This window comes from Bos javanicus, chromosome 17 (assembly GCF_032452875.1).
Source record: "Bos javanicus breed banteng chromosome 17, ARS-OSU_banteng_1.0, whole genome shotgun sequence".
Taxonomy (NCBI): domain Eukaryota; kingdom Metazoa; phylum Chordata; class Mammalia; order Artiodactyla; family Bovidae; genus Bos; species Bos javanicus.
In genome coordinates, this window is record NC_083884.1 from 52,441,689 (window position 1) to 52,469,650 (window position 27,962).

At 44.9% G+C, this 27,962-nt stretch overlaps 1 protein-coding gene across 1 annotated transcript in view; it reads right to left on the bottom strand.

The window, feature by feature from the left end:
- DNAH10 (dynein axonemal heavy chain 10) overlaps positions 1-27,962 on the bottom strand; it is a 156,977-nt gene that overhangs the window by 63,711 nt on the left and 65,304 nt on the right. The window contains exons 31-45 of the mRNA XM_061384586.1: positions 27,533-27,802; positions 27,197-27,380; positions 25,187-25,321; positions 23,915-24,067; positions 21,441-21,629; positions 19,515-19,661; positions 18,372-18,563; positions 16,456-16,574; positions 14,097-14,255; positions 13,505-13,640; positions 12,693-12,815; positions 10,301-10,435; positions 9,786-10,002; positions 5,526-5,645; positions 4,114-4,259 (exon numbers count right to left, since the gene is read on the bottom strand). Coding sequence (XP_061240570.1) covers positions 4,114-4,259; positions 5,526-5,645; positions 9,786-10,002; positions 10,301-10,435; positions 12,693-12,815; positions 13,505-13,640; positions 14,097-14,255; positions 16,456-16,574; positions 18,372-18,563; positions 19,515-19,661; positions 21,441-21,629; positions 23,915-24,067; positions 25,187-25,321; positions 27,197-27,380; positions 27,533-27,802 — 2,425 coding nt within the window. The remainder of the gene's footprint in view (positions 1-4,113; positions 4,260-5,525; positions 5,646-9,785; positions 10,003-10,300; positions 10,436-12,692; positions 12,816-13,504; positions 13,641-14,096; positions 14,256-16,455; positions 16,575-18,371; positions 18,564-19,514; positions 19,662-21,440; positions 21,630-23,914; positions 24,068-25,186; positions 25,322-27,196; positions 27,381-27,532; positions 27,803-27,962) is intronic.

A 27,962-nucleotide genomic window follows, 5' to 3' on the forward strand; every position in this document is an offset into this window, starting at 1 on the left:
GTTCCCTGACCAAGAATTGAACCTCCGCAGTGAAAGCGTGGAGTTCTAACCACTGAACTGCGCCTTGTTGGACCTATGAGCACCAGCTGCTGAGTCTCGGTGGAGAGGAGCACAGAGGCTGGCGGGGGTGGGGCTACTGAAGTCAAGTTTTCTTTACCCAACTCCATAAACTTGTAGGCCCCTCTGGCTGTAAACACTCCTCAAGTGCCCTCCACAATGGCATTCTTAAAGCTAAATAGCCATGCTTGCGCACGCCAGTACATGAGTGAGCTTGACCATCCTTTTGGGGGCAGCAAGGCCCAATCCTGCCCTCAACCATTATGTGCCCATCACAAACCCAGGCTGACCACTCCCTACCCCGGAGGGCCACAGGATTCCCTGGAGTCCCTCTGCCACATGTAGCAAAGGTGTAAGGAAGAGTCAGAGAGGAGAGCAGTGGGAAGCTTTTCTCTGGTTGGAGGTTCCAGAAGGCCAGAATCAGAATCAAGAACCTCAAAGATGGACAACGTTAACAAGGAACTGAATAAGTGCGTGGACTGGGGACAAGTATGTGACAGCTGGACATCCCGAAAATCACAGGCAGCTTCTTGGAGGAGATAAGAGTCTTTACTTGGTAATAAAACATTAAGTAGGGAATGGGGCCTCCCAGGTGGCACTAGTGGTAAAGAACCCACCTGCCAATAGTAAGAGATGTGGGTTCGATCCCTGGGTCGGGAAGATCTTCTGGAGGAGGAAATGGCAACCCACTCCACTATTCTTGCCTGGAGAATCTCATGGACAGAGGAGCCTGGTGGGCTACAGTCCATAGGGTCGCAAAGAGTCAGACATGACTTAGTACTAGCACTCCCTGATTGTCCACTGGCTAAGACTCTGAGCTCCCAATGCAGGGGGCCCAAGTTGGATCCCTGGTCAGGGAACTAGATCTGACATGCCACAACTAAAGATCCCACATGCTGCAAATTTTAAAAAGTTAAATAAAAATTGTTTAAAACCAGGAGAACTGCAATGGTGAGCAGGTGGGCCATGTAGGACCACTCAGAGTGCACAGAAAGGAGAAACGCAGGGACCCTCCTTCCTAACATCTTGGTGCACCTGGCATGTTCTGCACAATCACGTTCCATGCATGATTCATTCTCATGTCAGGGTCCCCTCTTAATGAGGGTGGACCTTAATAGCTTTGTTCATTGTCGTTTGCACCGGAGTACCCAAACCCTCCCACGTCTGGCATATGACTGGAGGAAGGAAATGAAAAACCACAAAATGGTGATGAGGAATGTAACTGCCAGCCTTCAAGATGACCCCCAATCATCCTCACCTCCAGGTACCCACACCCTGTGTAGCCCCCTCCTATGTTGCATCAGAGGGGGCCACAGTAGTGCCTCTGTGATCCACAAAATGCAGCAAAAGTGATGGTGTGTGGTTTCCTGAATCATACAAAGCATTGTCGTGTCTGCTTTTCTACCTTGGACATTCACTCTGAGGGAAGTCAGATGCCAGGTCAAGAGAACAACAGCAGGTGCAGTGGTTAAGAATCTGCCTGCCAAGGATATAAAATCAACACATAGAAATCCTTTGCATTCCTATACACTAATAATGAGAAAATAGAAAGAGAAATTAAGGAAACAATTCCATTCACCATTGCAATGAAAAGAATAAAATACTTAGGAATATATCTACCTAAAGAAACTAAAGACCTATATATATAAAACTATAAAACCCTGATCAAAGAGGACACTAATAGATGGAGAAATATACCATGTTCATGGATTGGAAGAATCAATATAGTGAAAATGAGTATACTACCCAAAGCAATCTACAGATTCAATGCAATCCCTATCAAGCTAACAACGGTATTTTTCACAGAGCTAGAACAAATAATTTCACAATTTGTATGGAAATACAAAAAAACCTCGAATAGCCAAAGCAATCTTGAGAAAGAAGAATGGAACTGGAGGAATCAACCTGCCTGACTTCAGGCTCTACTACAAAGCCACAGTCATCAAAACAGTATGGTACTGGCACAAAGAAATATAGATCAACGGAACAAAATAGAAAGCCCAGAGATAAACCCACGCACCTATGGACACCTTATCTTTGACAAAGGAGGCAAGAATATACAATGGAGAAAAGACAATCTCTTTAACAAGTGGTGCTAGGAAAACTGGTCAACCACTTGTAAAAGAATGAAACTAGAACACTTTCTAATACCATACACAAAAATAAACTCAAAATGGATTAAAGATCTAAACATAAGACCAGAAACTATAAAACTCTTAGAGGAGAACACAGGCAAAACACTCTCTGACATACATCACAGCAGGATCCTCTATGACCCACCTCCCAAAACATTGGAAATAAAAGCAAAAATAAACAAATGGGATCTAATTAAAATTAAAAGCTTCTGCACAACAAAAGAAACTATAAGCAAGGTTAAAAGACAGCCTTCAGAATGGGAGAAAATAATAGGACATGAAGCAACTGACAAACAACTAATCTCAAAAATATACAAGCAACTTCTGCAGCTCAATTCCAGAAAAATAAATGACCCAATCAAAAAATGGGCCAAAGAACTAAATAGACATTTCTCCAAAGAAGACATGCAGATGGCTAACAAACATATGAAAAGATGCTCAATATCAGTCATTATCAGAGAAATGCAAATCAAAACCACAATGAGGTACCATTTCACTCCAGTCAGAATGGCTGCGATCCAAAAGTCTACAAGCAATAAATGCTGGAGAAGATGTAGAGAAAAGGGAACCCTCTTACAGTTGGTGAGAATGTAAACTAGTACAGCCACTATGGAGAACAGTATGGAGATTCCTTAGAAAACTGGAAATAGAACTGCCATACGACATAGCAATCCCAATGCTGGGCATACACACCAAGGAAACCAGAATTGAAAGAGACACATGTACCCCAATGTTCATCGCAGCACTGTTTATAATAGCCAGGACATGGAAGCAACCTAGATGTCCATCAGCACATGAATGGATAAGAAAGCCATATTACATATACACAATGGAGTATTACTCAGCCATTAAAAAGAATAAATTTGAATCAGTTCTAATGAGGTGGATGAAACTGGAGCCGGTTATACAGAGTGAAGTAAGCCAGAAAGAAAAACACCAATACAGTATACTAATGCATATATATATATGCATTAGTATATATATATATATATGGAATTTAGAAAGATGGTAATGACAACCCTGTATGCGAGACAGCAAAAGAGACACAGATGTATAGAACAGTCTTTTGGACTCTGTGGGAGAGGGAGGGGGGGATGATTTGGGAGAATGGCATTAAAACATGTATAATATCATATAAGAAATGAATCGCCAGTCCAGGTTCAATGCAGGATACAGGAAGCTTGGGGATGGTGCACTGGGATGACCCAGAGGGATGGTATGGGGAGGCAGGCGGGAGCGGGGTTCAGGATGGGGAACACGTGTACACCCGTGGCGGATGCATGTTGATGTATGGCAAAACCAATACAATATTGTAAAGTAAAAAAAAAATTAATTAAAAAAATATTAATTAAAAAAAATAGAAAAAAAAATCTGCCTGCCAATGCAAAGGACACAGGTTCTATCCCTGGTTGGGGAACTAAGATCCCACATGCTGTGGAGCAACTAAGCCCATGCACTGCAACTACCGAGCCCGCACATTCTAAAACCTGTGTTCCACAACAAGAGGAGCCACTGCAATGAGGGAGCCCATGTACCTGAACTAGAAAGCAGCCCCTGCTTGCCACAAGTAGAGAAAGCTTGTGTGCAGCAACAAAAAACCAGTGCAGCCATAAAATAGATAAAGGAATAAATAATCTTCAGGAAAAAATAAAGGACTATACCAGGGTGCTTGGAGAGGTTCACATGGTGGGGAATTGATACCGAACATCTCAAAAGAGGATTCCCCCAGCCATAGTCAAGCCTTCAGATGACCTCAGCCCTAGTCAAACTTGCCATCTCATGAAAGAGCCTGGGCTAGAACAACCAGCTAAGCCACCCCCAGGTTCCAGATCTGCAGAAACTGTGAGATAGTATTTGTTGTATGAACTGCTTTGTGTTGGGGTAATTTGCTATTTGTCCATAGATACAGATAATGACTTACATTAGTCTCTTCATTCAGGTTTTTCAGGAAGTTGTGGGTAGTGGCTGTCTTGGAGGTACCAGATTCACCAACCAAAAGAACAGGTTGCCTAATCTTTACCATTTGCTCCAGTGTCCAGGTAGTACGGGTTGTATCCACTGTATGAACTAGAGAACGTATAAAGAATTAGAGCATCACAGAAACACCAATAAGGTGCACACTGGGCAGCCTGGAGTTTCCCAGGATCCCACAAATCCCATAAGAAGCATCAGCAAAAACCCAAGGGGTGACCTTGAAAACATATAAATGGAGACGCTCACTACCCCTAATGATTGTTTCTAATAGCTTTATGGAGGTATAATTCACAGACCATGAAATTCATTCCAATATTAAGTGTATATTTTGAGGAGTTTGATACATTTCTACAGCTGTGTCATCATCACATACGAGTGTAGAAAACCCAAACTGTTTCAATATCCAATTCTGACTTATACTCAGGATATTGAAAACTCCCAGGTTCTCTGCTGCATAAGTCACTTATCAAGACTTGTTTCCTGACCAACAACTTCCTCTGAGGGCTTCCTAGGTGGCTCAGTTGTAAAGAATCCACCTGCCAACCAGGAGACGCGGCTTCGATCCCTGGGTCAGGAAGATCCCCTGGAGGAGGCAATGGCAGCCCACTCGAGTATTCGGGCCTGGGAAATCCCATGGACAGAACAGCATGGGAGCTACAGTCCATGGGGTCTCAAAGAGTAGGACACGACTTAGCGACAGACTTTGACTTTTTTCAGCTTCCTCTGAAGAGAGTATCAAACCTTCAAGTCAAATCTGGCTACTCCTACACTGACAGTTTTAAATTCTGATTGGTTCCTGAGAAAACATGTATGCTTCATTCTATAAGAACTCTATACCAACCAAAATCAGATATTCATTTCATGGAATATCTTGAGCCTCCATGGTATCCAAATAGCCAGAGGTATGCATGTTAAATACAGCTCAATACACAATATCCATAGTACACTACTTCTCAAGGCAGCATCTCTTACAAAATGCTGCCTTAGTCATTCCTCTTTCCCTTCTTCCTGCATCCCTCCCCATGCCCAGACAGCTCTACGGGGCAGAAGGGAGCCTGTGCAAGGTGAGCAGAAGCAGAGGAGCATCCTACCCACCTCAAGCCCTGCCACCCTCCCTGGCATGGAGGATCCACCTGCCAGGCAAAAGAGCTGAGGGGTATAGACATCTTCAGATGTCCAGAGGCACATAAAAGGAATCCAAAGTGCCACCCTCTTGGCAAAACCCATGGCTCACGTTCAGTTTCTCCCAACCAGCACTCGGGTGGGACTTAGAGTTCCACTGGGACCACGGGATTTTCCACCCTTCCACACAGAATGAGAACCACATATGCTTAAACCGAGGCTTCGTTTCTCACATACCCAGGATGTCAACAAATTTCCTGTCGCGGGAATGAACATACTCTGGAACTAATTGATTCCACGGTATCCATTTCTTCTGTGTGGAATCAAAGTGAAAGTCATACAAGGTTGGAAGCTGACCTGTAATAAAAAGTGGTCAGTTTTGTTTTGATTGTGGACATGAAAATACAGAATCAGCTCTGGCTCATGCTTGGAACGAACTAATGCTATTTGTTCCCTGGATAGCAACTTAATTGGAGAAACTGACAGCTACAGACAGATGGATGGAGACGGACAAAGATGGATGGATGAATAAATATAAATAGACATAGATACACAGATACAAATGGATGGAAGGATGGATGGATAGGTGAAAAGTGAAAGTGTTAGTCACTCAGTCGTGTCTGATTCTTTGCAACCCTATGGACTGCAGCCTACCAGGCTCCTCTGTCCATGGAGGACAAAATTTCTGGCAAAAATTCTGGAGTCTGTAGCCATACTGTTCTCCAGGGGACCTTCCTGACCCAGGGATTGAACCCACATCTCCTGCATTGCAGATGGATTCTTTACAGTCTGAGCCACCAGAGAAGCCCAAACTGTTAGTCATTCCAACTCTTTGTGACCCCATGGACCTGCCAGACTCCTGTGTCAATGGGATAGGTAAATAGAGAGAGATAAATATGGATGGATGGAAAAAAGAAGAAAGAAAGAAAGGAAAGATAGATTTAAATATAACCAAACTAGGGAAACCAGAAGGCTTAGAAAGGAGAGCCTGGGAATCAGAGCTGTGAGCAGGGTGAAAAGGGCTCAGTGAGGACACAAAGAGTGAAAAGAAGGTCTAGGACCAAATCCTGATATGAGGGAGGGGCCAAGGTAGGGGACTCAACAAAGGAAACCGCGCAGGCATGGCCAGAATGGAGCAGGATGGAAGAAGAATTTTTAAGAAGGCAGAAAGTAGCACCGTGCCTGATACTGGGGCAAGGTCAGGGAGGCAAAGACCAGAAGAGGCTCTCAGATCCGGCAACAAGGAGGCATTGCAGGCGCCAGCTGGGAGCGGTTTGGGTGGAGATGTGCAGAAGGGAGGTGGGAGGTGGACGGGTGAGAAGTGGTGGGATGAAGGAGAAAGTAGCAGGCGCTGGCTGGGAGCGGTTTGGGTGGAGATGTGCAGAAGGGAGGGGGGAGGCGGACGGGTGAGAAGTAGTGGGATGAAGGAGAAAGTAGCTCAAGGACAGTCTTTCAGGACATGTGGCTTTAAAAGGGAAGAGGCAGGGACTTCCCTGGTGGTCCAGTGGCTGAGAATCTGAGCTCCCAATGCAGGGGGTCTGGGTTCGATCCCTGGTTGGGGAACTAGATCCTACACACCGTAACTAAAGATCCTGCTACAATTAAGACCCAGTGCAGCCAAATAATTTAAAAGGGAAGAGGCAGAGAGACATCTCTAGAAGGGGCTAGGATTAGGAAGGCTTTACTAGAACATGTCAAAGAGCCAGTGGGATGGGGTTGGTAGAGATGGACAGATGGAAAATATAAAAGACAGAGGAGAAAAGCGGTGAAGACAGGAGCCTGAGGAGGTGGGAGGCGGCAGATCTCAAAGCTCAGGGCAGGTTCAGCTTGGCCAAGAGGAGGGTCTCCCCGTCCCTGAGAAAGGAGGCAGGAGAAGATGGGGGCTGGAAAAATTCCTATCTGACAGTGTGGGTTTTTCCTGTTCAAGGAAGGAGGGAGGTCATGTGCAGAGATGGGGGCGAGGGCCCAGTGGAGATTTGGAGAAAAGGGAAATGAATTACCCCGTGGGGATAGGAGAGGGAGTTCAAGTTTAAGACTGAATTTATGGAGGTGCCAGGAGTTTGATCCCTGGGTTGAGAAGAACCCTTGGAGAAGGGAATGGCAACCCACTCCAGGATTCTTGCCTGGAGAACCCCATGGACAGAGGAGCCTGGCTACAGTCTATAGGGTCACAAAGAGTCAGACACAACTGAGCAACTAACACTTTCACTTTCAGTCTTCAGAGTGATTTTCTCAGTACCGTTCAAACCCTGGGGAGGCAGAGAAGGCATGCTTGGGTTATCTCAGACTAGGCAAGAGGGCCAGGAAACTTAGGCAAGAGAGACTGAAGCAACAGGGCAGCAGAAAAGGATTTAGAAGGTTCAGAAGGTGGTAGGAAGACAGGGAAGGGCAGCGGATAGTCCCCATGAGGCCAGCTGAGAACACATGCGGCAGGAGTCACAAGCTGACGATGGGTGGGGGGTGGAAGGTGTAACTATGATGTAGACAGAGCAGTATTGAGTGCAATGGGCTAGGAAGAGGTCAAGGGACCCAGAGGCTGGACTTGAATGCAGAAGGCATTTGGAAGTGGGTTGCCTACAGGTTGTCTTCAAGTTCTCAAGCTGAGGGCAAACGAAGGGAGAAAGACCAGGCTGGGATCAGCATCGTCTCTGTGAGGGGTGAGGGTTGCAGGGGCAGGTAGCCAGCACGGTGGGCACAACTGGGAAGCTCCCCCCAGAAAGGGGACTCGGGGTTCTGAAAAAGTACAAGAAAACTAGCCCCAAAGGACCCCAGACTTTATATATATATATTTATGTATTTACTTGGCTTCTCCAGGTCTTAGTAGCAGCATGCAGAATCTTCAGTTGCTGCATGCGAACTCTGAGTTGCGGTACGTGGGATCTAGTTCCCTGACCAGGGATTGAACCCAGGTCCCCTGCGTTGGGAGCATGGTATCTTAGGCATTGGGCCACCAGGGAAGTCCCAAGACCACAGACTTTTTAAATTCATTAATTTATTTTAACTGGAGGCTAATTACTTTTCAACATTGTGGTGCTTTTGGCCATACACTGACATGAATCAGCCACAGATGTACATGTGTCCCCCATCCTGAACCCCCCTCCCCCTCCCTCCCCATCCCATCCCTCTGGGTTGTCCCAGTGCACTGGCTTTGAGTGCCCTGTTTCATGCATTGAACTTGGACTGGTCATCTATTTCACATATGGTAATATACATGTTTCAATGCTATTTTCTCAAATCATCCCACCCTCACCTTCTCCCACAGAGTCCCAAAAGTCTGTTCTTTATATCTGGGTCTCTTTTGCTGTCTCACGTATAGGGTTGTCATTACTATCTTTCTAAATTCCATATGTATGTATTAATATACTGTATTGGTGCTTTTCTTTCTGACTTACTTCACTCTGTATAATAGGCCCCAGTTTCATCCACCTCATTAGAAGTGATCCAAATGCATTCTTTTTAATGGCTGAGTAATATTCCACTGTGTATATATACCACAACTTTCTTTTCCATTCATCTGCCGATGGACATCTAGGTTGCTTCCATGTCCTAGCTATTGTAAACAGTGCTGCAATGAACACTGGGGTACATGTGTCTCTTTCAATTCTGGTTTCCTCGGTGTGTATGCCCAGCAAGGACCACAGACTTTTAAAACATCTTTTATTTGCTCAATGACTCTCTAGAAGAAAGACCTATGATCATTTTACTTTGAGCTTTAAAAACAACAGCCCAGGTAATGATTACAGAATAAAACCTGGGTCTCCCTGCCAATCATATTCAAGTGTCATTAAGAGACAGACGAAGAAGGATCCTAGTGTTATCTATAGTTCTTGGAGAATGCAGCCTTTTCACCATATATGGTTCTTTGAGGATGCACATTTTTTCATGCAAACACTTAAACCTTAATATAATGATTTCCTACAAACGACCTATGGATCCACATGTGATTATCTGCTGTGCAAAGTCTCAGGAATATAGCAGATGAATTAGCTGTGGAATTTTAGAGGAAAAAAAACAGAGAATCTAAAAGGAGAAGAAATTAAGACAAGCACAATATGAAAATTTTACAGAGCTTAAACAGAGTGAATGAAGCAAGCACCTAAGCTAGGTGGGGAAAGGTTAGATTCATCAACAAAGGCCACCCAAAGGAACTAGAACTTCCCCACTGGTCCAGTGGCTAAGGCTCTGTACTCCCAATGCAAGGGGCCCAGGTTCAATCCCTGGTCAGGGAACTGGATCCCACATGCCACAACTAAGTGGCATCAAGATTTCAGCTCAAGGTCCCATGTGCTGCAACTAAGACCCAGACCTCTGATATTGAAGTTAATGCATTTGAACTTCTCCTGAGGGCTCCACTAGATGCTCTGTACATTCTTCTACAGAAGCAAACAATCTAGGAAACCCACACAGGCACAGATGTGGAAAAGCAAGGTCATGTCCTCTAAAAACCTAGCCAAAAGCATTCTGAGCAAAAAAAAACAGGTTACGTTTGGTTCCTACCTGGCAGTTCCCCAGGACTGGCCCATATCCCTTCTGTATCAGCAGTAGGCAAAGAAGCAATGCGCTTAATACATTCATCAAATTTAGCCCTTCCATCCTCAAGGAGGCAGGAGCCCAGAGAACAGTACAGAGCCTCTAAGAAGTAGCACTCCAGAAGATCGGGCTCCTCGATTTCTCCCTCTAGTAACGAATCCAGCATCTTGGCTAACTGGGTTACCTGGTTCACAGGAAAATACCTGGGTCAGCCCATATATTCCACACAACCCCACAAGAGTCAGTTCTGGTCACAAACCCTGGGACCCCAGATCTCAGAACGATGGGAATTATATGGCCCACTATATTGGTTTGGGCAGATGGAGCCCAGTATCTTGTCTTGCTCATGGTCACAAAAAGAAGTATTGAGTCTCCCTTGTCAGTAACCGGCAAGGTTAGATCTTACCCATCTGACGTCTTTGCTTCCCTTTTGAAAGCTCTTTAGGAAGAATTTATTTTTGCTAACAAAGATAGTTTCTTACCATATTCAGGTCTGTCTGCGGAACTATTGTCTTCAGCTTCTCTCCTTGTCTTCCATCCACTATTCCTTCCACTATCACATCAATGAGGTATGGTACATATTTCTCAAACAGGCTCTCTAAATAACCTTGCTCCATCTATAAAAAAGCAGACTTTCAAAGCATTCTCAAGGGTTCCTCTATTTAATTTTCAGTCTGCTTCTTCTATCACAGATTATATTATTATTATTATTGTTATTATTTTGACTGTGCTATGCTGCTTGCAGGATCTTAGTTCACTGACCAAGGATCCTACCTGGGCCCTCAGCAGGGAAAGTGCTGGGTCCTAACCACTGGACTGCTGGGGAACTCCCAAGGGTTCCTTTATTCAAACAGAAGTTCATGGGAAGCTGTGCTTGTAAAAAGAGGGGATGAGAAACATTTTCTCATGAATGAGAAATTGAGCAGGTGAGTAAACTCTGATAACTCACCTACATATTTGTAGAAAAATTTATCCTTTATAATATGCTTCTGTTTCATCACAAAACCTGCCATAGAATCTATCCCACCACCTGGGAGGGAGGTGCTATAAAAGGTCCCATCTGATAGGCAAAGAGCTGATTATCTAAGAATTTAAGTGACATAGCCACAGCCATTGAACAAAGAGTATAAAGCAATGGAAGGTCCCTCTCCATATAGAGGCATTGATGATCACAAGCGCTTGTATGGGCATCATCACCCATATGACATGCATGAATGCCAAGTCTCTTCAGTCGTGTCTGACTCTTTGCGACCTAATGGTCTGTAGCCCACTAGGCTCCTCTGTCCATGGGATTCTCCAGGCAAGAATACTGGAGTGGGTCGCCATGGCCTCCTCCAGAGGATCTCCCTGACCCAGGGATCTTTTGTGTCTCTGGCCTTGGCAGGTGGGTTCTTTACCACTAGCGCCACCTAGGAAGACCCTCCCATATGACAGTGTGCCTCAAATGGTCCTAACATGTTCCCCTTGCTCCTCTCTTCTCTGGGGTAATTGCGTCCTAGCTTCCAATTTTCCATTGGCCTAGTGGTCCTTCTGGGAGAAGGCAATGGCACCCCACTCCAGTACTCTTGCCTGGAAAATCCCATGGACAGAGGAGCCTGGTAGGCTGCAGTCCATGGGGTCACTGGGAGTCGGACACGACTGAGCGACTTCACTTTCACTTTTCACTTTCATGCATTGGAGAAGGAAATGGCAACCCACTCCAGTGTTCTTGCCTGGAGAATCCCAGGGACGGGGGAGCCTGGTGGGCTGCCGTCCATGGGGTCGCACAGAGTCGGACACGACTGAAGCGACTTAGCAGCAGCAGCAGCAGTTGTCCTTCTAGAGCTGCATCCTGTATGGTCACGATGTCCTGGGTGTGATCTAGCCACAGCCTTCACATGACTGTCACGTTTGCCTCTGAATCTTTCAATGAAGTCTACCATTAAGACAATACATGGCACTTCCCTGGTGGTCCAGTGGTTAAGAATCTGCCTGCCAGTGCAGGGGATGCAGGTTCAATCCCTGGTTGGGGAACTAAGATCCCACATGCCTCAGGGCAACTAAGCCTGTGCACTACAACTACTGAGTCTGTGCTCGAGAGCCCACGAGTTGCAACTGTGAAAACCGTGCGCCCTAGAGCCCATGCTCCACACAAGAGAAGCCACCACAATGAGAAGCCCTTGCACTGCAACTAGAGAGTAGCCCTCACTCACTGCAACTAGAGAAAGCCCATGAGCAGCAATGAAGACCCACTGGAGAAAAAAAAAAAAAGACAGGTACACATTTCTGAGCAGCTTTATGACATATCACAGTGTTTGAGATCAGCTGAAACCACTGAGTCTCAATTCTGTGACAAACTGGGTCCTTCACACATTGTTTTCATCCAACTGAGTAAGACAGGAGGAGCCAGACACCTCCTAGAGACAAGTCTCTCGACCACTGGACTTGGCTGGATGAGGGGCTGCCAACTACAGTCCATAAGCCAAATCTGGCCTGCCACCTGTTTTGTAAATAAAGTTTTATTGGTACATAGCAATGCCCATTCATGTACTATGGCTGCTTTCATACCATAATGGTGGGGTTGAGTCGTTGCAAAAGAAACCACATGGCCCCCAAAGCCTAAAATATTTACTCTCTTTCACAGAAAAAAATTTGTCACCCCCTGGTCTAGACTATCAAAATCACTTATCTAGCCCACCTGCTATGAATTTTCTGGAAATCTAATAAGGGTGTCTTCCATGCTGTCACCCAACTTACTGATAACATTTAGTGCTCAAGATCACAGGCAGGTCAAGGTCCAGGCCATGGCCTTCAGTAACAAACATCCCTCTGAGTTATGTTTATACAATTAGCCACCAATACTGATTGTCAGTTCATTTTGGAAATAATTTTCACCTTGTTTGGTATTTGATTAACCCATTTTTTCCAGTATGGTTGATATTTCAAGTTTTTAGGATCCACATAAACCATTCCACATCGAGACACAGTCGCAGGGGAGGCATACTGTAAATCCCCAACCTGGAGAAATGAACAAACTCAGTGTTATCTATAGCAGTCCCACTCCTGGGAATATATCTGGACAAAACTACAATTCAAAAAGATATATGCACCCCAGTGTTCACTGCAACACTATTTACAATGCCAATTTCCATCAACAGGTGAATGGATAAAGAAGATGTGGTACATACATACAATGGAATATGACTCAGCCATAAAAAGAATGAAATAATGCCATCTGCAGCAACATGGATGGCCCTAAAGATTATCATACTAAATGAAATACGTCAGAAAGAGAAAGATGAATACCATATGATATCAGTTATACGTGGAGTCTAAAATATGACACAAGTAATTTATTTATGAAACAGAAACAGACTGAGAATAGGCTTCTGGGTGCCAAGGAGGATCGGGTAGGGAGAGGGAAGGACTGAGAGCCGGGGTCAGCAGATGCAGACTATTATATACAGAATGGATAAGCAGCAAGGTCCTACTGTGTAGGGTGGGGAACTATATTCAGACCATAATGCAAGATAATATGAAAAAGAATGCATATAAATGCATAACTGAACCACTCTGCTATACAGCAGAAATCAGTACAACATTGCAAATCAACTATACTTCAATAAAATAAATTTTTAAAAATAAGCACTTTAAATTGTAAATCAAAGAAAGGCTTCTATTTGAAATTATTCTTCATCACTACTTGCCTCGAAGAGCAGGGCACAGTGTGCTTGAAGCCGAATGCGCTCGCCATTGGCCAGGGTCAACAGCTTGTTGTCATCCATCACAGAATTCATGTTCTCCACCCACAAAGCATCCACATCACCATCGAATAAAATATACCTGTGGCAACCAGAAAAAAGTGAGCCATAGCACCTGGAAGGCTTCCCATTAACACAACTTGGTGTAACCTCCCCATTCATGTTGAACATCTTTTCCCAGGGTTTTCTAACCAGAACGTGAGACAGAACACCCTACTTGGTCCAGAGATTTGACCTAATAAAATAACCATCATGTCCCAAGCTCACATCCCTGGCCTTGAGGCAAGCTCTTCCCTCCTCTTCCCTGGACCTCAGCTTCCTCTGTGGTAAGCTGGGGACCAACACAGTCAAGGAGAAGAAATTACATAAGACAGAAACAGTGCTGAAGTGGTACCTAGAGCTTCACGAGCAGAGCCTCCTGAGTCTGCCTGCCTCCAAGCATGAAACTACAATACTACACATCAGCTGTTTACTTGTAAGTTTTGGTTAATTCATTACAAATCCACCCAGGCTCTTCCCTCCTTACACAGATACTCACTTCCGCTCCTTCTTATCTGTGGGCTTGTTGATCTCCCGGAAGATGTTGGACAGCACCCCATCAGTCCAGTCTCGGGTGGTGGGATCCAGGATGCCATACAGCTCTATGACACTCATAGCCTTGGGGTTCAGGATATACAGCTTTGTCACCAGCCCAAGCCTACATAGAATGAAAAGCCTCAGCCAGGACTCAGGTAGACTCAACACATTAGAACAATCCAGGCCACTCATGTAGGGGGTTAGATTTTGGATCCGATCCAAAATTTAACATGCAAACCATCCAAACCCTGCTCTGGGCTTCCCATTCTCTGTTAATGGTTTTTACTAAACTCAAGGGAGGGCTTTCCTATTGGCTCAGATGGTAAACAATCTGCCTGTGAATGCAGGAGACCCGAGTTCAATCCCTGGATGGGGAAGATCCCCTGGAGAAGGGAATGGCAACCCACTCCAGTATTCTTGCCTGGAGAATTCCATGGACAGGGGAGCCTGGTGGACCACAGTCAATGGGGTCGAAAAGAGTCAGACGTGACTGAGCGACTAACAAAGGCAAGGGAACCACCTTTCACCAGACATGTGGCCCCAATATAAGCGAGGTCTGAACTGATAACACGGCTTTGATTTTGGGGAGCAACAGATGCTCACCTTCATGTGTATTTCATCTCTGTGTATTTACATATTCATGCATATGGCACATTTATGTAAATATTTCACAACTACTGTATAAGAGGTAACAGTCATCAGGGTAACATAAAACCTCTGAACTCATGATGTTCACTGCCTTGTGTTAATAGAATGACATCCACTCTGCGTTGTTATTTTTTAGATACTTATTTGGCTGCGCCAGGTCTTGGTTGCAGCACATGGGTTCTTTTAGTTGAGGCATGGAGGATCTAGTTCCCTGCCCAGGGATCGAACCTAGGCCCCCTGCATTGGCAGCTTGGAGTCTAAGCCTTTGAAACACCAGGGAAGACCCTGAGTTGCTTTTTTTATAAATCACTTAGACTTATATGTAGGGGTATGTAGGCGTATTTCCCACTACAATGCCTGTAAACTCCCATGGTGCTGGGGGATTAATTCATCCACAGAAAACTAAAGTTCACATGAACCATAGTTCATAATTAACAAAGTAAATGAAAATAATAATGGCATACTGATACTCACATCTATATATAATAGTTTCATAACCGATCTAACAATGAATTAAAGAATAAATACAGGATGGCTATGGAATAAAATCCTTACAATCAGTAAGCCATGGTCCAATGGTTTTCTCATGAAAAATACAAGAAGGAATATGAAGAAATGACACACTCATTTTATAAAGTTTTATAAACTATAAAAGATGTTATAGACTATCTAGAACTGGTAAAGTCACAACAATTATAAGGCTTGATTTAGATTTTTGCTGGAATATCAGCATGTATTGAAATCTTTCTGCAATGTAGTGATTGCATGTGTGCTAAATCGCTTCAATTGTGTCAGACTCTTTGCAACCTTATGGACTACAGCCCACCAGGCTCTGTCCATGGGATTCTCCAGGCAAGAGTACTGGAGTGAGTTGCTACGTCCTTCTCCAGGGGATCTTTCTGACCCAGGGAACAAACCCGAGTCTCTTATGTCTCCTGCATTGACAGATGGGTTCTGTACCACTAGCGCTACCTGGGAAGTGACTGCTTAGGAGAAAAGTGAGAATCAGAAAACTCATTTCCAGTATAGGAGTATTGGTTGATTCACCACAGGTCTTTGTGACATTCTATCCTAGGAGTGTGAGGTCACTTTTTCCTTCAAGAGATACAGCCCTTGCAAGGCTGGCGATGACAAGGCATTTAGGGAGGTGACTTTCTTTTTGGCCACTCTGATACCATAATAGTGTTGCATAATGGTGTGGGTCCTGGCTGGCTTTAAAGGAATCTGAACGTCAAGAAAATACAACCCAAGCTAATTTTCAAAACATCTTTATAAGATAGCTGGTGAAATAATCATTTTATAAATAAACCTATTTACAGCCTGATGGACAAAAGGCTCACTGTTTTGCCTTCTAAAATATATCAACTAAATCAGCAATGAAACAAGTTAAGATGCTCTGGTTTGGGGACTTCACTGGTAGTCCAGTGGTTAGGACTCCACATTTCCACTGCAGGGGGCATGGGTTCCATCTTTAGTCAGGGAACTAAGATCCCACAAGCCCTGAGGGATGCCCCCCCCCCAAAAAAAAGATGCTCTGGGCTTAAAGGGGGCTATTTGGGACCAATGTAATCTCCCAGGAAATCAGAGAACAAAGTGGGACCAAGTAATACACCAACGATCTCACCTGAAACCACCCTGGCAACCAAGCCCTCCCCATGGACACCATTACTCACTTGGTCTGGGCCTGACACAGAGCGTTAATGACCACGGACTTGCCCCCTCCCGTGGGCCCCACCACCATCGTCGTGTGGCGAGTCAACATGGTCTCGAACATCTGAACCACCTTATCCACCTGTGGGACAAACATTAGCTGGGTTAAAACATACCTTCTTGTTAAAAACAGGTTTATTGAGCTAGAATTTGCATACTATACAGTTCACCCATTTAAAGTGTTTCAGCAATTTAGTGGCTTTAATACATTTGAAAGTTTGTGAAACCATTATGACATTCAATTTTAGAACATTTTCATCAGTCTCCCAATAAAACCCGCGTGCTCATTAGTCATGTCTACCAAGCCCATTGCCCCCAGCTCCAAGCGCCCGCTTTCTGTCTCTATGGCTTTGCCCATTCTCAATATAAATGGAATATAGAAACGGAATCGTGCAGTATGTAGTCTTGGGTGTCTGGCTTCTTTCACTTAGTATCGTGCTATACACTATCGTCAGCGTAGCCTGTGTCAGTGCTTCATTCTTTTTACGGCCAAATAATATTCCATTATATGGATGGATGACACTATGTTTATCTCTTCGTCTGTTGTATGATTTCCACTTGTTGGCTATTATGAATAACACTGTTATGAACATTTGTGGACAAGTTTTCATGTGGATAAATATGCTCTCATTTCTCTTGGGTTTATACCTAGGAATAAAATTGCTGTATCATATGGTAACTCTGGGCTTCTCAGGTGGCACCAGTGGTAAAGAACTTTCCTGCCAATGTAGGAGATGTAAGAAGACCTGGTTTGACCCCTGGGTTGGGAAGACCCCCCGGAGGAGGGCATGACAACCCACTCCAGTATTCTTGCCTGGAGAATCCCATGGACAGAGGAGCCTGACAGACTACAGTCCATGGGGCTGCAAAGAGTCAGACATGACTGAAGCGACTTAGCATGCATGCATGCAAGGTAACGCTGTTTCACTTTTTGAGGAACCATCAGACTTTTCTGAAGTGGCTACAACATTTTACATTTCCAACCAAAAAACACATCTCTTCAAACAACTCCCTATAGAGGAAACCACCAAGGCCAGGAAAATTGCAGAGGGCTCTCTCATCTGTGGTTGGTACCCAATGCCCCTGCCTGAGACTTCTGGGCAGCCTGATGCCCCAAGGTGGCCCATCCAGAGGCAGTCATTCTGACCCTGCAGCTTGGGGAGTTGACACCCTCAGCAGAACACTTGGGCAATAATTTATGGCCTACAGACAACATATACAACCTCACAGGGTTCAGGTGATCAAAATTCCATTTGTAATATCTAATTTAATTTTTTTGTAAGTATGACTCTGGGGTAAAAAGGTAGGGGAGGAAGAAAACCTTAGATGATCGAACCCCCCCCAAAAAAATACTTATCTGATCACATTACGCCAGTTGGAAGGTGATATATACATACAATGGAATATTGCTCGGCCTTAAAAAGGAAGGGAATTCTGACACATGCTACAATGTGGATGAACCTTGAGAACATGATGCTGAGAAAAATCAGCCAAACACAAAAGGACAAACACTGTATGATTCCACGTATATAAGATTCCCAGAGGAGTCAAAGAGAGTGGAGGTTACCAGGGGCCGAGGGAGGGAAATAAGAGTTATTATTTAATGGGAATAGAGTTTCTCTTTTGCAAAATGCAAAAGTTCTGGAGATCTGTTTTACAACAACATGAATATACCTAACATCACTAAAAATGGATAAGATGTAAGATCAGATGGTAAATCTTATGTTGTATGTACTTTATCACAATAAAAAATGGGGGTAGGGGTGGGGAGTGGTTAAGACAGGAAATTTTATGTGCATTTTACAATTTTTTTAAATGAAAAATAAATGGAAAGGACCCAGAGAAAGTCAGTGAACTCTCCTCTTCAGCACCACTTTACCTGGACAGGTAAGATGATGTAGCCATTTTCCTGAAGCACCTGTTCCACGGCATCATTGAAATCAGGGTAGCGAACCCGAGGGCAATCCAGTCCAGGGAACAGATCGGAGATCAAACCAAGGAAGAGAGGCACGTCTTCAAACACAAACTTGGGCAGGTTCATGTCTCGAAGGGCCCTCATCAACACCACATCCTGCATGGAATGAAACACATGTCTTCAGAGATGTTTCCAGAAGACCCCAGGGCTAGTCTAGAAATGGTCCTATGAAATAGACAATGAAACCTTATATGAAATATAAAACATAGAGCACTGCAAGTAGAGTTTCTGGAGAAACACATGAGTCTGTTGCCCACAGAGCAGCATCTATTGAGCTCTGTTTTGGAGGAAGCCCCATGTGAAAGAAACATGACTGTTCCTCTGGCTTTTATTGCAAAGAGGAAAAAAACTCATGTTCATGCTTTCTTGAGAATTTTGTTCATCCCCACCCCTCCATCTCACCACCCTGCAATTGTAGATCGATTATTATCATTGAAGTGTTACAAACATTGGTGTTGTGAAGACAATGAACTTGCCAATAATAAGTCAGATTAGAAGAAAACAATATAATGAAGGAGAGACCAAATGAAGGCCAGCCAGGTAAACGAAGTGACAGCTAAGCATGAAGCTTTTTCTTGGGCTTCCCTGGTAGCTCAGTGGTAAAGAATCCACCTGCCAATGCAGGAGACATGGGTTCAATTCCTGGTCCAGGATCCCACTTGACATGGAGCAATTAGACCTATGTGCCACAACTATTGGCCTGTGCTCTAGAGCCTGGGAGGCGCAACTACTGAAGCCTGCATGCCCTAGGGCGCATGCTCCCCAAGAAAAGAAGCCACTGCAATGAGAACCCCAACACCGCAACTAGAGAGTAGCCCCCACTTGCTGTGCCTAGAGAAAAAGCCCGTACAGCAATGAAGCCCAGCACGGCCAAAACTAAAGTTTAAAAAAAAAAAAGAAAGAAAGACTTAAACAAATAAAACTATATTTAAAAAAGGAAAGCTTTTTCTTGATTGACCTGTGCTCCCTGGCACTTCCATCCCAGCATTCGTTCGATACCCGTGAACCAAATAAAAACCCAGAGAGCTTAGTGCACGTGGCCCCTACCTCCCGAAGCTCAGAAGAGCCTCTCTTCAGCTCACCAGCCATCACCAATACCGATTTCAGGGCTCTGAGTCCAAAATCATAATGATGTTGCTTGGAGAGCTGTTCCCGGGCCAGCTTATACAGGACGGTCATCTTTTTGGCCAGAGTCTTTTGTGATAAAAGATATTGAAAAAATACATGAAGGAAATACCCTGAAAACACTGGAACATTATGACACAAAGAAAAGTGACATAAAGATGTTCAGATGAAGCTGCTCTACAAACAGATACAGGCAAGATGCTCTTGCCTGAAACAAATACCAGGATGGGGCCTTCATTTTTCACAGTGACAAACCCAGGATCTAACTGCAAAGTACACCAGCCTTAGCAAAGTTGGATGACAGTCCTTGAGTGCCAAGGAAAATCTTAACCACCTTGAAGAACAGAATTCATCCAATGTTTTAAAATCATGGCGATTATACTCAGAAACTGGCTTCCTTTGAACTAAACGTGTTATTAAAGTTTTCTTGTAAATTTTCTTGTTTCGTGTAATTACAAGTTTTCTTGTAAATTTTTGAGGACGAGTCATTCACCTGGTCTACATCAAGGATTCAAAACCTGCTTTGTCCCTAGGGATGGCATGGGGAGCTTGCGCATGAAAACCGAGAACCAGAGCTCTCTCGTCTCTGGCTCAAAACCTAGACAAGAGGACTGTCAATAAGGGCTTTCACCAAAACATTGCAGGGAAGCAACCTAACAATCCTTTATTTTAAAAATATTTGCTATTTTGCACCTTTTCCAGAACCTTCTGTGGAAATGTATGTGTACAATTTTTTAATATACATTTTAAGACATGATAAAGGCATTTATCCCTAAATATTTTTGCTTTTGTTAAGAAAAGTTGTTGTTGTTGTTGTTGTTGTTTTGCTCATAGCTTACTTTATTTTTTTGAACTTTTAATTTTTATATTGGAGTATAGCCAACAACATTGTGACAGTTTCAGGTGGAAGGCAAAGGGACTCAGATATACATACACATGTCTCCAATCTCCCCCAAACTCCCCTCCCATCCCAGGCTGCCACATCACATTGAGCTGAGTTCCCCATGCTGTACAGTAGGTTATCCATTTTAAATATAGCAATATACTTTTAAAGCCACATAGGGCATGAGGCTTAGTGAAAAAAGCCCACCTCAAAGGGTTACACGCTGTATAATTTCATGCATAGAACATTCTAGAAGTGATGCAACTGTAGTGATAGAGAATGACTGGCAGTTGTGAGTTAGAGTAGGGGGCAGGGTGCCACCATTAAGGGGTGACATAGGAGTTTCTCTGTGATAATGGGACAGTTCTGTGTCAAGATTGTGGCTCCGGTTGTTCTATACGTGGGATTAAATGTCACAGAACTAGACACACACACCAGAGAGAGAGAGAGAGAAGGTGAAACCTGGTGAAACGCAAATAAAGCCCATACGTGAGTTAATAGCATTGTGTCCACGTAATTTTCCCAGATTTGAGGGTATCGCTGCAGGAAGCTGGATGAGGGGTCCCTGGAACTCTCTGGACTCCTGTCCCCACCTCCTGTGAGTCAAATGGTTCCAATTAAAGTTGTCATTTTAAAAAGGGAGGGAGAGGACTTCCCCAGTGGTCCAGTGGCTAAGACTCCACACTCCCAGTGCAGGGGGCCCAGGTTCAATTCCTAGCCAAGGAACTGGAATCCCATATGCCACAACTAAAACCCAGTGCAGCCTAATAGATAAAATGAATATAAAAAAAATTAACCATTCCCAAAGCATCTATCATTCATTGTTTAATAAATAAATAAAAAAGGAGGGAGCAAGACCAAGCAAAACTATTTGAAGAGTCACACAGAACAAAAATGGCCCAGGCCCCAGTCTGAGCGCAGACTCAGATGGGGTTCAGGCCCACGGGGAACTGGGGGGGCCTCACCTTGGCCCAGAGGAAGCCCTCGGAGAACAACATGATCTCGCAGATCTGCTGCAGGTCCGGCACGATCACCACCACCGGCCGGAAGAGAGCCTTCACCGACTCGGGCAGCTCCGTGCGGCCCGCGTAGCCAGGGTTCATGGTGATGAAGATGCCCATTCTGGAGTCCAGGGAGATCTCTTGCCCTTCAAACTAGGGGACAAGAGCAAAGGAAGGAAGGGTTATGCTGCCGGCCAGCCTGCCAGGGGAAAGGTGGCCTGGGGAGCCATGTGGCTACTCGTTTTCGTGGATAGCCCATCACTTTGTACAATGTGGGATTTTCATTCATGTTAATTGTCACTTCTCTTCCCATTCCCACCTTTATCCCCATCTGGCTGCCCGGGTGTCACCCAGACCTTTGCCACCGGAATCCCACCTCAGCATCCTTTGAGAAACCAGCCTTGGAACTTCCCTGGTGGTCCAGTGGCTAAGCTCCCAATGGAGGGAGCCTGGGGTTCGATCCGTGGTCAGGGAACTAGATCCAGGAAGCTACAACTAAGAGTTCATATGACACAACTAAAGATCCTGTGTGCCACAACTAAGACCTGGCATGGCCAAATCAATATATAAATGTGTGTGTGTGTGTATATATATATATATATTTTTTTTTTTTTTTTTTTTAAGAAACCAGCCTTTGTCCTCCAGGTGCTCCATGGACTGACAAAGTACAGAACTCTCTATATTTTGAGTCTCTTTAGCCTACAGTGAATTTCAACTTTCTCAACTTTCCTCTCTACTAAGATTTTTACTGTTTTGTTTCTTTTAATGGCCCATCAGACAGACAGAAAACAGAATTCTTATTTTTATGAGGCCCAGGCTGCCTCTGACAGGAGGGCAGCCCAGCAGGTAGCTGATGCTCCCCGAAGGATGGAGGCCGCTGTCTTATCTCCCAAGTCTGCACTGAGACCACCGTCATCCATGCCTCAATGTCTCATGTGAGTCCTAGAGCATCTCCTGGAGATGAGAGACAGGCCTGCTCTTAAAAACACAGCTTCTAGAAACCCAAATGCACTGCAGGTTCAATGTGTCTCCCATGGCAGTAGTAAGCTCAGTCCTAAAATGTTTCAGAACTAATGAATAGAAATCCATCTAGAACCTTCACTGGAATCCTCAAATGTTTAACAGGACCCACTTTGCATAATCCTCTGACCACCAGCAACACTAAGGTCCAGGGAAAAAGCAGGTGGCGTGGCCTCAGAGGGGCCCATAACAGAGTCCTCACAGCCCAGGCTGAATTTGGTTCCTGGATCGCCCAGTGAGGCTCTGTGGGGCCTTGAAGGATGGATAGGAGTTTTCAGGTGAAGGAGAAAAAAAGGACAATTTCAGGCAGATAGGGATGCATTTGGTGTCCCAGGGTCTGATATGTCTGTAGAGCAAGTGTCATAAAGTGACAAGGGTGGAGGGGCATGCAGGAGCAAGGACAGTGGCCAGAGGAATGGTAGAGCACGTTGGGACCACAGAGGGCCTCAGGGTAGGGAAACGGTGCAGCCACTCTGGTCCCTGTTGTCAGGCAACGCACCCTGGGCCACCTAAATTACATAAGATCACGTTCCTCCAAACTCTGATCCATTTTCCTCTGATGTAACTTAAAGCAGATGTCCCAAACTTGAGTCTACAAATGTATTGTTGGAGAGAGAGAGATTAGTATAATCTCAAAAAAAAATTAGAATTGCCTTTTCACTTTAATAACAACCTTAAAAATCTTGGACATGGGACTTCTCTGGGGGTCCAGTGGTTAAGACTCTATGCTTCCAATGCAGAAGGTGTGGGTTCAATTCCTGGTCGGGGAACTAAGATCCCACATGCTTCATGCTGTGGCCAAAAAATAAATAAATGTCCACATATTTGGTTCTTATTGATCCAAAATGACATTAAAAAAAACTTGGTCATTATAATGCCCTAACTTTACCGGGTCTGAAGGCAAAATTTCTTGTTCATTGCAATAATTTCTACTGAAGACATTTTGATTCAACAGAATCTTGATTTCTCTTAAGTCAATTTTTCTCAAATTTGGGAAGTCATTAAAAACATCTTTTGACCTTGAAAGGGAACCTTATACTTCATTTACTTGAGAATATGGCCCTACCCATCACTATTAGTCATGTCTGTAATTTATTTTTAATTTATTTTTTGGCCACCCCATGAAGCATGCAAGATTCTAGTTCCCCAACCAGAGATTGGACCAGTGTCCCATGCATTGGGAGCTCTGAGTTTTAACCATTGGACCATCGGGGAGTCCCATGTCTGAAGTTCTTAGATTATTACAGTACTTAATTATCAAAGATGCTGATCAATTGGGGAAACCCAATTATCTCCACATGGAAGCAGAAGTTGGGCAAATCTACATCTAGAGGGAGCCTGGTCTGGATAGATGACTGTCCACCGTCGCACGTTCCCATCCTGGGGAGGATCTGAGCCAGCTTCACACTTATCCTCACCTGGAACGTGGTTAACTGATGGATCAGAGCATTTCTTATCGTCTGAATCTGGGACGAGATGACTGACAACACAGAGGCATCAATGCGATTAAACTCATCAAAGCAGCCCCAAGCCCCGCACTGAGCAAGGCCCGAGAAGATCTTCCCGACGGCCTAGGAGGAAAGGAATGTCAGGACAAGGGCAATTTTCATCTTTAAAATCACAAGCGATCCACGTATGGATACAATTTTCTAAATTAAAAGCAAACGATGATTATCAGATTGGCAGAGATGCATTCAGCCAGCCATTCTACTAATGGATCTTCCTGACAAGATTTCCAAGGTCTCTTGTGAAAGGCCTTTCCGGCTCCCAATTACAGGATTTCACAAATTAAGGATTTTTTTTAATTTTTAAGAATTTTTATTCGAGTAGGGTTGATTTATAATGTTGTTAGTTTTTGCTGTACGGCAAAGTGAATCAGTTATATACATACACACACACGCACACACACACACATATCTCCATTGTTTTTTAGATTCTTTCTCCTATAGGCCATTACAGAGTACTGAGTAGAGCTCCCTGTGCTATACATTAGGCCCTTATTAGTGATCTATTTTATATATAGTAGTATGTATGTGTCAATTCTGATCTCCAATTTATCCCTCCCTCTCCATAGTTCCTGGTAACCATAACTTTGCTTTCTACATTTGTGACTCTAGTATTTCTGTTTGGTAAAGAAGTTAAAAGATTTCAAAAATTAAGAATTTTAATGTAAAAAAACTCAGATTTCTGGCTTCTCTTGAGATGTTGAAAAATCCAGCAATACTGGGTCTTCTCTTCTTGGCAACAATTGACCTAACCTGAACACCAGCGCCTCCTTCAGATGGAGCTTTGCCTTCCAGTTGGCCACAGTCACCACCACTCTCTATTGTATGTCTGCTGCTTACTGATTTACATTATCCACCTGACTCCAGTGGGCATTTAGTCTGAGACGCTTGCTCTACATGCTGCTAACAAAGAAATACATCTAAGTTCCCAGACTGTGATGGTGAAAGGTTTCCCATTATATTCCTCCAGCTGTCACTATGTCATTTCTTGGAAGCATATAAGATAAAATGCTTTCACCCATGTTCTCCTTTGAGCTCTTGGCCTAGGAAGACGGCACCAGAAGTGATGTCAGGGTATCGACGGCTGTACCATCCTGAAAGAATCCCATCTCATCTGACCTTGGAAGTTAAGCAGGGTTGGGCCTGGTTAGTATTTGGATGGAAGAAGTGACACCAGATCCTTACTTTGTAATCCATGCCTTCGCCGCAGTTGGTTACAACACAGAGCAAGCCCAAGGCTTTGGCCAGGTCCTTGGTGGTCTCGGTTTTGCCGGTACCTGCTGGACCAGCAGGAGCCCCACCCAGATACATGGACAGTGCCTGTCAGAAGTCAAATGCAAAACACGTGTTGTCTGCCATGGAAGGAAAGAGGTGTCAATGACCAGTTCATGACAATCTATGTGGAATATATAAATGGTAATGCACCTTTTCTGACAGTGACCACTGACCTCCACTGACCACTCCATCCCCACCCCCTGTTACACAGGGACCAGTAAACCAACAACTCCACAACATGCTGGACTCTGTACCCGCCCTGAGGACAATGCCTAGCAGTTCCCAGAGCTGAGGCTCATGGGAACATGGACATATGTGCAGGGAAGGATTTATTTTGCCCAAAGAAAGGTTTGGCCATTTGTCTTTAGATCCTAGGAGCTGACCTCTAAGGCCCCGGAATGTTCTGCCTCAGAAGAGAGTCCTCGTTTATCTGGGGACCTTGGGCCACACCGGACAGTCTAACAATGCGATTTATGGTGGAAGCCCTAGATCAACTTTGAGAGGGTCTGGAGACTAAGGTCAGTCATTTAGAGGGGTCAGTCTTGTATGCATGACAAGCCCCTAGTTAAAACCCAAGGCTCGGTGGGCTTCCCTGGGCAGCAGAACTTCACACATAGTTGCTGGAGAAAATGATGCTGTCTGGACCGTTGCGTTGAACAGGAAACTGAAGCTTAGACCTGGTCTCTCCTAGACCCTGTCCCATTGCTGGACCTAGGTCTCCCTTCTCCCACTGCTGATTTTTATCTGTAACCATTTGCTATAAAAAACATGTTGTTGCTGTTGTTGCTGCTGTTCAGTCAAGTCCTGTCCAACTATTTGCCACCCCCATAGCCCACCAGGCTCCTCTATCCATGGGATTTTCCAGGCAAGAATACTGCAGGGGGTTGCCATTTCCTTCTCCAGGAGATCTTCTTGACCCAGGGGTTGAACCCACATCACAGGCAGATTTTTTTTTTTTACCACTGAGCCACCTGGGAAGCCCTATAAAAACCATAACCATGACCACAAAGGCTTTACTGAATTCTGTAATTCCTCTTAGCAAACTATTGAAACTGAGGGTGGTTTGGGGGGCCACCAGAACTTGAAACACCCCGATCCCAAAAGGTAGCAAGTATGTCATATTTCAAATGGAACTTCTTTTACAGATTTTTAAAGAATGACCTTTACTATCAAACCCTTTACTATCAACATTCGTTTCCTGGGGCTGCCAGAGCAAAGTACCCCAAATTGTCTGGCTTAAAACAACAGGAATGTGTTCTCTTACAGTTCTGGAGGCTAAAAGTGAAATTAAGGTGTGAGCGGGGCCACACTGCCCCCAAAGACTTTAAGGGAGGCTCATTCCTGGCTTCTTCCAGCTTCTGGTGGCTCCAGGCATTCCCTGGCGTGTGGCTGCCTCTCTCCAGTCTCTTTCTCTGTCTTCACATCTCTTCCGTGCCTCTGTGTTCTCTCCTCTTCGTACACAGACACCAGGCATTGGTACTAGGGCTCTAATCCAGGATGTTCTCACCCCAATCCTTAACTAATTCAATCTGCCAAGACCCTATTTCTAAACAGGGTCACAGCTGAGGTTCTGAGTGGACATGAATTTGGGGTGGGGAGGACAATGTTCAACCCAGTGCATGCGTGCTCAATCATGACTGACTCTTTGCGACCCCCCACGGACCATAGCCCACCAGGCTCCTCTGTCCATGGGATTTCCCAGGCAAGAATACTGGAGCGGGTTGCCATTTCCCCCTCCAGAGGATCTTCCTAACCAAGAGATCGAACCCGCCTCTCCTACCCTGGCAAGCAGGTTCTTTACCACTGAGCCACTTGGGAAGCCTGTTCAACCCAGTACACCATCACAATTACTATCACACCTAGAGAAAAAACACATAACCCCAGGTGAATGATCCCGACCAGAGCCAGGCCGCCAGTCACCTGGGTGAGCGTCAGGTAGATCCGGTCCGTCAGGGGCGTGATAACCAGCCGCCCGTTCAAACCCATGTACTCGTAGCCGTATCCGAAGGTGCCCGTGCACTGGCGGATGTTCAGCTCATCTGGTTCCCGGTCCCAGTAAAAACGCAGCTGACTTTCCCATTCAAACTCCCGGGCCTCGAGAATGCTGGAAGGTGAGCAACGGGGGATAAGTGAAGAGGGAGAGAGCTGAGACGGAAGAGAAGGTAGACGGTGGGGGCAGGACGGAGAGATGCTGAGAGAGGCCAGAGGATGACACAGGACAGGTTTCGAGACACCAGTGCCCTGGGAGGTCCCCACCTGCCCCGGATGAAAGAGTCGACTATGTCGCGGGCATGCACGTCTATGATGAGCATGGTGTTGTATTTCTTTCGGTCGTTCCTGCTTAAGTTCAAGGTGATCCGGGTGACCAGCTCATCGATCTGCTGGTGCATCTTCTGGCCGTAGTTCTTCATGGCCTGCTTCTCCCCCTGCTTCACTTTGCGGAAGACATCTTCCACCTCCCAGGTCCACCACACCTGGCTGGCGGCCAGCACCACCATCCCTTGGTACATGAGCATCCAGTCGACCCTAAAGGAAAAGCGTGCCTTTATGAGATTTTCCCAGGATTGGAACTAAAAATGGTCTTGTCAAGAATCTATTTCTTCCGGGACTTTCCTTGCAGTCCAGTGGTTAGGACTCCACACTTCCATGGAAGGGGCCATGGGTTCAATCCCTGGTCAGGGAACTA